Here is an 11774-nt window from a genome sequence, read left to right as displayed (position 1 = left end):
GGCACTATTTGAATATTTGAACTGCATCTCATCAGTGCTGGTACAAACTGGTATGTTATAATCCTGTTAATGCTGAACCTTTCCTAACAGGCTCTTCACAGGGCTTACAAGAAATAAGGAGCTTCTGGCTTTCTAAAGACTCAYTAAGAATCAGTGAGTCAGGGCACAGGCACTTTTACTTCACCCAGTGCAATGATACTTCTGAAAAAATACTACTTTTAAAAGAATTATATCATATATAGAACAAAAAATCTAATCATTCCTATTTCAGCATGACTTTTGATCCCATTAAATCTCACTGCCTGACAGACTCAAATTTGCCCTTTTCCTTCAGAAAGATGACCATGTCAACCACAGATGGTGAGCTTGAATATGAGGCATCTATCTAATATAAGAAACTTAAGCACAGAGAAGTATTTGCATAGTCACCTTCTAACATATTTGTATATACTTGCAGAMAGGCGCTTGGAAACACAAGCATTCAAATTTATCTTCATGGTCAGTCTAGAAAAACTAGACTGACTAGACTAGAAAAACTATGCAAGTCTATATTCTTTTGAAAGTATGTTTTAAACATGCCATGCTTAGATCCTCAAAACACTTTTCTCTCCCTATTTAGAATCCTGAGCCTGTTCCCCTTAACAAAACTGGCAAAAAAGAGCAAAACTCAACAGGATAAACAGAAAAATGAATACTCTTGTCTGATGCTTTTTCTTTCAATCTCTTCACACGCTCCTGCTACAACCCAGGACACATTGCTTTTCACTCAGATGGAACTTGTTCTTCTTTGTCTTATGCTGTACATTTAGCTCTTTCACAAAACAGCACTAGTGCAGAATAACAAAGAGCTTATGAACCCATCTATACCTCAGTATACACCTTGACATGATAATCTGAGGCAGTAACAAATAAATATTTAAACAATGTGTGCAGGTATTTTGCTGAAAAGAAACATTAAATCAGGAGACTAGCAGAACTTTTTTCATGCTTTTGAAGTACCATTACTGGTTCTGAATTTCAGAAAATATGTGTATAGAATCCTAATCATGGAAACTTTATAACTGAATYGTATAACTGTTAATATATTTTTCAATAGCAGACTATATATTTTTTAATATTTGGTTTAATTTACAGCATGGTTCAAAGTTGTTCTTTGGTTTGTTTTCATGGCATGTACTTGTGCTATCTTTGAACACAAGGTCAAAGGTACAGTCCCAGCAGAAAATCCTGAAGAAAACATCAGCTACCTGAGGTACGARCATTCCTCAGTGACCTAGAGAGATAACATGGTGGGTCAGAAGGCCATCTGAAAGAATCCTGTCAAGGGATTAAGCAATGGGTTGGTAAATTATAGATGAGCAAGCTTCTGATGTGACAAAATATTTCTGTGTATTTTTATCAGAGTAGTATTAAACTAAATAATGGAACATAAATATTCCATGAAATATAATAATATGAAATATTCCTCTCACAACTGTGAGAGTTGACTAAATRCACTAGAGAGGGAGAGTGCTCTGGAGAGGCAGCAGTGCCAGGACAGCATCAAAGACTTCCTAACTTGTCTGAAGGGTCAGTAGCTCGCAACAAACCATTCCAAATATTGTCTGACAGATGCATAATCTCTYTGTATCTTTTCCATTACACAATCACTTCTCATCATACACCATTCCTCAGCTAAAAACTGCAGTACAGTGAGAGGTGAAAATACTGGAGAAGTAATTCAGAGTTTTTAAATTATATGTTCACACAAATAAAGACTTTTRTCAAAGATTTCTAGGGAATTGGGATTGGCCATATACCCAGAAATAACTGCTAMACAAGGCCATATGTATTCACACAGCTGTACTTTCACTTTTAAGCCTTGCTGATTGAGAAAACACAAATGGTAAGAGGGTGCATTTGATTATGCAGAAGTCAGTTTGAAGTAAACAATATATGAAACATATCCAGCAAGCTGCAAGCAATTTGTGGAAAATATAAGGCACAGAGTAGGGTGGAGCACAGCTGCTGTGCTATACAGCCCCTGACTTTGCTTGACTTGTTTGACATCATTGGCTGAATAAAACTTGTCAGCCTGGRATGTCTGATTGCTGTCACCACAATAGGTGAAGGAATGAGAATGTTAGAGCAACCTGTTTTTTGTTTTTAACTGCTTAATTTTGCTCAAATTATCAGATTAACTAATTAATTTTTGAGGCACTGACACAGGGACCAAATACCAACGCCTGTAATCCAAACACAACCACCATTGCTATTGGTCACTGAATATTACACATATCTGAATCTAGATAAAAATTCAGATTCCCTAATTGTATTAATTTTATCATTCTCTTAAAAATTACTAAAAACCCTCTTAAAGCTGGGAGCTGCACCTCAAAGACRTATAATCTGTGAACAAGCAAACCAGTGAAATAGGCTCTGAAAATACCTTCTTTATGAACAATAACAATGTACTAAAAGCTGTTCTGCCCCAGTGCCCTGTGCCAACCACACATGATTTACTTTGAAACTYTCAATGTCATTCCAGATTTGCCCAGTCTGGGACAGCTAAGGAACCAGCTAATGCCAGCTAAGGAGCTCTTAGTACAGGATCTAGGTGGGAAARTCTTGCTTTATTCCCTAGTCCCACCATGCACCAAACTGCCTCACTCTGAGATTTGTGTTCAGTTATGAGACGATTTTAAACTTTAATCAACTTGTACCAGTCCCTGAAGTACTGACACGCCACCAAAGATCAACAGCATGCTCCTGAATTAGACACCTAGTGCAAGGAACCCAGCTGCCTGGATAAAACCTTTTGGACCAGCAGACAAACATGCAGGGCTGGAGCACMTGGCTCTGTGGGATCAGTTACACTAATGGAAAGAAGAATAAATACTGTGACTTTAGAGTGATAACTTTGGGGCTTATGCTGCACAGAGGCAAAGGATAACACAGCCAGTAAAGAAATTAAAATTTTCCAGCAGGAAATCAGACTTTGTGATTACCCAGGTGGTGCTACACCTTTATATAATAGATACCAGAGCATAAATGGCAATRGTCTTTTACCCTTCAGGAAGGTAATCCTAAGGTTCTTTCAGGAGCTTCAGAGCTGTAAACAAAGTGGTGAGACATCTTCAGGAAATATTTACAACATGCAGAGTTGTCACTTAATTATATGCTTGAGTTCCACTACATCTTGAGTGACACTAATTGCACTGAAACTGGAATATGACTAACACGTAGGTCAGCTACAATTTCATTTTTGTACACAGTGTTTTTGAATGATTTCAGTGTGGTTAAATGTTGAGTTGTCAAGGCACGGATTTCCTAAAAGAGCTGCATCTAATACAGTAGAGGCTAAGAACAKGGAGAAGTTTGTCTCATTGTGGAGACAAACCTACTACCCTTCATCTCTAAGTGCAAGATTAGTAATTCACTGTGTAGATCCCCAGAATCTGGCACTCTTCATTTCACCAGTGTATTTCATGGTTTTGTGGAAAACCAGCACAATATGGGAAGGCTCTCTGGTGGGCTTTTTATTGCTAAAAWAAAAAGTGGGTTGCAGGAAATGCTTTTTCATTTCTTCTTGCACAACAAAAAGCTAAATTGAAAGACGATAGGGAAAAGCACTGAAACAAAGGAGAGAAGAAGCACATTAACCCTGAGGGAGTGGAAAAACGGAGGGGAAGGAAGATGGACGTGAAATTAAAAAGAGATCTTGGGAGTCTGCAGAAGGGAGAGCAAAGGACACCACAGGCAAATGAAAGAAGGACCAAGAACAGAAGAGCAAGGATGGAAGAAAAAAAACAAGAAATGAAAGGGAACTGGGAAGAGGAGGTGGCTGCAATGGGAAAGGAACAAAGGTCCTGAAGTAGTGAAGGTGTTTAAAAAAGACCTGCTGGAGGAATATGTAAAACTCCCAGATTCATCATCACCAATCGTGTTTCTAGCTGGAAGACATCCATGAAACWTTCTTAGTGTCTTTGTTCCAAAAGRAAAAACAGTGCRYGAGTGTTCAGSCTGTCTGAAGAAGAAGAAATAATAGTAGTCCCTCCAACTTACAAATCATAAGCAGARGTTCAGAGCCTGTCTCACTTCATTTGAATTACCTGGAAAGTGCTGAAACTTTTCCTCTGAAATTAATCAAAAKACTTAGTTTGCCTATTTTCTGTCATATAAATCTCAGAATTATTGGTTAACCTTGGCCTCAAGCAGAAATTTATTTCCCTTCACAATTACCATTCATTCCGAAACACCTCTAGAGTGTGTACAGGCATATCTGTATCTAGATTTAAAATATAAAATATTGCCCAACCTGCCAGTAATATAATCTGAAAATAAAGAAATTGTTTATATGCAAGAAGTAGTAGCAGATTAAGGAAATACATCAAGCAAAAACAGGCAGAAAKCCACCTGCCAAAACCTCCCATCTCCATGCTCTAACTCTTAAAAGATAATTTGAAAAAATGTATGTGCCTGTATTCTATTAGGTGCAGATAAAAGGGATATTACTGCAAAGTCTTATATGTAGGAGTATATTAATAAAAATAGGTATGAAATTCTCAAGGTGCTCCATTTAAAAAAAATTCAGAAAATACTTCTTTTTAGCTCTTGGCTCTTCAAGAGGACATTTTTTGGCACTCATTAAAATGCACTTTTGAAATGAAATAGCTGATCAAAAAGCATGTTTTGCTCTCCTCAGAATGAAATAGGTTTGCCTGGCTTTTGAACTCACCTTTCAAACRTATTAAAAAAGTTATTACCAATGTTTTGGACAGTACATCTGAAAARAATCTGATAAACAGCTGTAAATCTTCTGAAATTGCTTTAATAGACTAGGTCTGTTATATTGAAATTTTAGAATACTGAGCATAAAAAATGCACCAAAGGCATTCAGCAATTTTAAAAATTGAGGGAATATATTCGTTCAAATAGGCTTGTGCTGCACTTAGTGCCTCTTTCCTTTTAAAATACACAATATATACAAAACTGACAGTGCCCAAAGATGAAGCAGTAGAGTTTGGAGTAGTTTTTCTGTATTTTTTTAAGGGGGAGGTTTCTGGCTTTTTTTTTCTTTTTTAATAATTAGCCATGAACATAAAGGGAGACTGGGTTCTTTTGATGGAAAAATCTTTGCTAAAGTGGTAAGACAAAACTAGCAGTAATACTTCTTTGTCTTCTTTTGGGACAAGCAACAATGTATATTCTTCTATTGTCTTAAGAAACTAACAAAGTAAAACAACAATTCTGTCATATCACTTTTCCAGTAATCAACTGCAGCCATAGCTGATTTAATGCCTCTGAAAAGCAAGAATTCAAGAACATGCATATTTTCAGAGCATCTGCTACTGGCTTTCTMTTGGCCASTAYTATTTACCAGYTCTGTCAAGGTGCTATTATATTGCMTGTACACATCAGTATAAACCTATTTCATTSACAGCACAATTCAGCTTCAGGAAAATCTACTGTGAAGTGATGGTTCCCTTGATTAATATTAGCTCTAGTGTAAGCTGCAATCTAACAAAAATAATCATGAATTACCACCATCCCCAGAACCAGTAGTTAGGGGGAAAAGCAACGCACTGCAAACAGTAATACATTAATAAAGCTCTCAAAAGTGCTGCAGCAGTGGCACCTTTTACACTCTTTACCCACATTATAGTCTCACTTCAGTCAGCAGAAGGTGTCATGTGACAAAAAAAGTTATAGATATGCTAAAACCAGAAGACTAGCAAGCAACTCTGCATTCATCAAAACCAACATCATTTAGTGGTAGTAAAACAAAATGCTTGTCTGAAATTTCGCTACAGAAAGAAACATTCAGACTTGAATAAAGACTCATATATTTTCCATACAAAATATGTAAATCTAATACAAGTCCTTCAGTGTTTGCTTATGGCATCTGAGGTCCAAAGACCTGCATCCTGTTGCATCACTTGGATAGACTGTCTCTGTGGCTATTCTCTTAAACGATTTGCATAAATCAATCAACTTAATTTCCATCTGAATCCATCTTTGGAGCTCTCACAAGCTGAAGATTCAGAAATATTCAGATCATTCGCTTGCAAATATCACTCACATTACTGAAATTCGTTGCCTAGTTTCAGTTGTTCCTAAACAATCAAAACCAATCCATGCAACCACAGGCACATCACAACTACCCATTATAYTTCAGACACAAATTTCTTGTCTCCTAAGTGAAATCTGGGCATGCTAACATCCTTCACACTACTCCAAGCTCACAGCAAGTAACAAATGCTACTGATATTTTCCATACTCCCCGTGTCAGGACATATAGGATGGATGCTCCCTCATGTTAAAGACACTTTCATATGTTTACATGTGACGAGGAGACAGGATGAGCTGGGAGGCCAATAGCACTTGTTGTTTCCAGCCCCATCTGCGGTCTGGATCGGGTCAGTCCTTGTGAGCACCACAGGACTGCCAGGGTTCACTTTAAGAGACCAGTCCTGGATTCAGTTCCAGGAGGCTGGATCAAACACAGCTCCTTCCATCCACACCCTGCTGTTAGGGCCTTATCAAAAACTGAACTTAGTACATTTTCTCCAAATATGTAAGTAAACCCAGTAGACTTGAAAAGAAAACATATTCTCTAATGGCTAAACAACCTCAAAGGGTTCTGTACACAGTACATTAAAGCACTGAGAAAATCACACTTGCTTTCCTACTATTTGTTTTCAGTGAAGCCATACAAAGTATAACTAAAGCCAAAGAAAACTAAATGTCACCTGTAATACTGCTGCCATGACTAGGTGAGCTCAAGATGTTATTTAATAACTACATCTCCTCTTCTTGACTCTCTCTAAAGTGTGTATATGAATTTGGAGTACAGAATAAAGTGTCAAGAGCTTCCAGCCTGGATATTTTTGGATACAGATGATTTTCTGAACAGATTGTTTCTTCTTTACTATGGATATGAAAGCATGTTCCAGATAAAGTATCTTATRTAAAACCAAATTGCTCCAGTTGAGAGTTTCATTTGACATTATTTGACTGGCCATTTAATTTTATTTACTTAATTTATCAGCTCAATGGAAACAATGACAAGAAAAGCCATATTGGGAATTATCAAGGAAATAAAATTACACTTGAATTAACAAGCTGAAATTAGCTAAGTGATTTGTTGTGCAGCTAATCATCCTTGATGGAATCAGCTTATACTGATTTCTCAGTCTCCAAACAATTTGCACCACTACATTTCTACATACTGGGAATTTGTTGGATCCTGTGCACGACCACAAATGCATCTGAAAGTCCCACTTTCACTGGGTGGTTGGTTGAACTTATCTGTGTCACAGCAACAGGAATCTGGAAGACAAAAGAGGAAGATGTTAATGAAATACTGAACTAGAAAAAAACCTAAAAATAAAAGCCCTGCCAAAATGAACATTTAAGCGTTTAGCATCTACAGTGTAAATTAGAAGTCCTAAATAAATATTTTACACAACATAGCACAACAGGGCCAAGAATTTTTTGAATATAGAAATTACTGGTTTTAATTTGTATTTTATTACAGTTTGCTTTACTTCTTATACTGTTTTTACGAGAACACTCAGACGTAGAAAAACTGCCAATGATAAAATGGAAAAGGGTAGTAATTTCCAAAAAATTATCTCCCTCAGCTGAAGAAAAAGTGGGATGATGTGCTAGTAACACTCCAGGAGGAGGAGGCAATACCTCCTCTTTACTATTGAGCACAAAAGCTGTGAAAGTTCAACTTGGGACAAACATTTTAAAACTTGTTGTGCATTTTCTCTGAAAACTGTGTGAATTGTTATCTTTTAAGAGCTCTGACACTATGATATTAATATTTAATCTGTTGTGGAATAGCAGAAAAGCTACCAATGTTGTAGAAAAATTCAAGATGCTCAATTGCCAATATCTAGGGGAAGAAATACAAAGATGTAGATAGTCACAGACCAATCCAGCTTTACATCACAGCTGGCAACATGGCTGCATAAAGAAAAAAGTTTGATTCCATTCTTGGGACAAGATTGCAGCTTTGGCTGATAGTTGTATAGATATAACAGGATTGAAATTTTTAAAGATGCTTGATTTAGTGACGTGTAACATTTCTGCAATATTAATACAGTTATCTAGATTGTCTGATCACAAACTGCAGCCACTATTAAAGGAGCAGCTCAGACTCACAGTGGGTCTTTACAGCATTCAAAAGTTACATCCAAGAATGGGAAGGAAATATAAATTTACTGCCTAGCAGTTCTCCAAATGGCACTAGCAGAGTAAAAACAATGAAATCCCTGATCAATTAGCAAGATTAGACACTGCCAAAAAAGGCAAAAATAGAATGCAGACAAAGAAGATCGCAAGGTAGAGTTTGGGGACCATGGTGTAGAAAACAGCAGTTCTGGAAAGAATCTCAGTAYTGTAATGGATGAACAATTCCAGCAGTCAGAAGAGACATCTCAACAAGAAAACCTAACTGATATGATATTTGGTCACACAAACAGTGAAATACAGCCTAGATGTGGGGTGACCACTTCACTTGTACCTGAAAACTAGATTGTTGCTGATACATTACACAGATTTTGAGAGGATATGTTTCTTAAAAAGATGCTGAAAARTTAAGAGAAGGAAGATTAAAAGTGTCATAAAATATTTTGTAAACTTCTCCAGTTCTCAAATGCTATTAACAGTAGTGTTACAGTGTTCTATCCATTTGACTCCTAAATAGGATAATAAAAAGCTGCTTAGATTACCACAGACAAGTACTATGACATGGAGAAAATACTCGAGAGTTAAAGAGTTTTTTACTCCAGCACAGAAAGGTATAACCAGAAATTGGAATCTTCAGGCAGGTACTTTCAGAGTAGAATAAGCCACATGTTTCTATGAACAATTACGACTTTCTGCCAGTTGCTGCTTTCAGATCACAGTTGGATATTTTATTTTTCAAAGCTGCCCTTCACTTAACCAGAAATTTCTAGGCTGAAGATGTAACTGGATCRAGTGTAAGAAACTGAGATACAAGGTGTTAGTTTAGCTAACCCAACAGCTTGCTCTGGCTTTCCTTGTGTAAAATTACCAAAATGATATTGCTGGCCAGTATTTTTCACATAGCAGAAGAACATTGAAGTAAAAAGCTGGTTACACATCCAGAGACTAAGGATTTAGTTCTGTCTACATGTCAATTAATGGCACGATTTCTGGTATTTGAGTTAAGCATCAGCAGTTCTCCTTGTTCCCAAAATACCTTTTAGCTATGCTTTTTACCAATTGCACTGGTAACTGTTTAGTAAAAGCTAAATTTGAGAAYACCAGCAGGAAAGTTCTGGTGAATTAAACATCATAAATTTCCATTCCATTTACTTAATTTAGTGGCTGGTTTTTTAGGGGTTCTTGCATACATGATTTGGTATAAAAAAAGCTTATGGCATGTTGTCAAACTGACATGAAAAACAGAGCTGGCTTGGAAATACTGCTAGCAGTACATCAGCTTAAATTTGGCATGTATCAGCTGAGCTCTGCTGCAGTTATTGGAGATTATGACAGAAGAAGGCCAAAAGCCATATTTTCAAATTCTTCAAAATAAAAGACTGACTTAGTTCAGAAATAATTCTATAAATTTTCTGCAGCATGAAAGCTTAAACAAAATGAGGGAATTATTCATAGCCTCAGAATACTGGAAAGAAAAGCTTACATTAATTATCAAAGAAACTGTCTTAAAGGATTTTGAGGAGGTTACTCCAGACAAGCTATTGAAAATCAAGTTAGAAAAAGCACTGATGAGAAGAATGCAATGACTTTCTCATTCAAAGTTAGAGAGATAACAGTAGATGAAAGGACTCAAACTGTATTTGGAATTGGCATTAGTAGGTGTGTGACAAAATATGCTGGCAAAATTGTCATCTTAAGGACTAAATTGTGTCGGATGCATGAAAAGAATTATACTCATTTGTATTGTGTGAATGTAAATCTGGAGAAATTGCAGCCAGGTCTTCTTGTAAAAGACTTCTTTATTTTAAATCTACTGCCTTATCTCATGATTTATTGTGTATTTTTGAATTATTGAAAAATTTGCACCTTTCACTAAAAAGCTATGAAAGCAGCGAGCTAATTACTCTTTTTGTTTTGTTTTGTTTGTTTTGTTTCTGGGAAGGAGTGATGGGTTCTTGCAGTACTAGCACCACAAGTGAGTTTGTTTTGGTTTGTTTTGTTTGTGGCTTTTTTTAAAAAATAARTTTATTTTCATTACATTCTGGTTCAGACCCTGAAAATTAATAAAATTATGACTGACTCAGTGATATGTGGTGCTTAAACAGGATGTAGTAGCCAAGTTGAACAGAAAATACAAAGAAAAACATCAGGAAAAACGAGAAAAATTTGAAGCAGAAGTAACAATGGATTTTGCCAAAATCCCTGCAGATGTCCACACTCCTCTGCTGGGCAYTCTGGTGAGAATAAGGACCTTGCTGAATCTGTTCTAAAACAAGCAAGAAAGTAGCAGGGGCCAGTCTAACAAAAGAAGCAGCCAAAATTTCTTTTAGAAACAGGGCTTAGAAACAAGAGCTTGTGTAAGCATAGGCAGCTCTTCAAACTGAAGAACAGCCTGTGTGAAAGAATCATAAAGTCATAAATGCATTCAAAGCAGAAGCCAATCTACAACCCAGGAACACTCTTGTTCTCCTGAAAAACTACAGTGTCATTACACCTGTATTTACAAAAACATATGTTAATTTTTAAGGTGTGGTAAAAGATATTGGTAATGTGTGTACTGAGTGTCATATTACAGGTGAAATCTTTTGCATGAAATAAGATCCAGAGTATGTTGCAAAATAGTAATTAGGAATRCACGATAATAATGGTTATACAGGATTTTCATTGTCCGTTTCCTAAGCAGTAATAATTAGCCCACAGGCTAAACTGCATGAAAATTAATCAGGAGTTTTAAATTGCATAAAATGACCACTTCAAAAATCAACGATCATTTCCATGTTCATATTTTTGATAATAATAAAAGAGGCAAAGAAATGGCAAGCATGTATAACACATGTATAATCTGAATTCTTGTTACTGAAAACAGAGTCTTTTTCTTCATGCCTAACAGGGACATCAATTTTATTTAACTGCTATCACTTAATAATTTTCATTCAATTTTTTCTCCTTTCGTAATAGAAATTCATTCTACTACAAGCCTCTTTTAGAAATAATTTCCCAATTCACATATTGGGCAATTTAAGCAAATATTTTAACTTTAAAAATTGTTTCTGGATGACTACATAATAGAGAGTCATTACTGTTTAAATGGGCAAAGAAAGCCTTTGCCAAYGAAATTAAGAAAAATATCCTAAACAATTAACAAGGCCTATAGTACATTTGTGTAATTTGTCCTGTATTAATCATGGACAAAAAAGGAATGCAAATATTACACTACRGAACATTAGCTCTAAGCATTAATGGGAAAAGACTATATATAAGTGTTTTGTTTAATAAGAAGCAAAACTCTTGAGAATTGAAATTCAGTGGAATTTAAGACATAAGAAATGAGTATTCTCTACTAATACATAAGAAGTATGCCTTCCCCAAAATTTTTCTTTATTACTATGTTCTGCTGGCTAGTTTGCACTGTGATGTATTTCATATGTAGTAGAGGTGCACCAGAAAAAATTTCATGCCAGCTGATGTTCCCTGACTTGTTGACCGCTTGACAGAATACTAATGGTTGGTATAAGCAAAATCATACTTAAAATGGAAGGTGCATGCACAGTCAACAAAGTAAATTGCTAAAGAAATAAATACTTTAGTTCCTA

General features: G+C 36.0%; 1 protein-coding gene across 1 annotated transcript in view; it reads right to left on the bottom strand.

The window, feature by feature from the left end:
• PLXDC2 (plexin domain containing 2) overlaps positions 1 to 11774 on the bottom strand; it is a 241017-nt gene that overhangs the window by 53565 nt on the left and 175678 nt on the right. Inside the window, exon 7 of the mRNA XM_057383620.1 lies at positions 7212 to 7311. Coding sequence (XP_057239603.1) covers positions 7212 to 7311 — 100 coding nt within the window. The remainder of the gene's footprint in view (positions 1 to 7211; positions 7312 to 11774) is intronic.

This window comes from Malurus melanocephalus, unplaced genomic scaffold (assembly GCF_030028575.1).
Source record: "Malurus melanocephalus ecotype Western Australia unplaced genomic scaffold, MMel_1.1 scaffold_14, whole genome shotgun sequence".
NCBI lineage: Eukaryota > Metazoa > Chordata > Aves > Passeriformes > Maluridae > Malurus > Malurus melanocephalus.
This window is presented reverse-complemented; position numbering and strand designations above follow the sequence as displayed.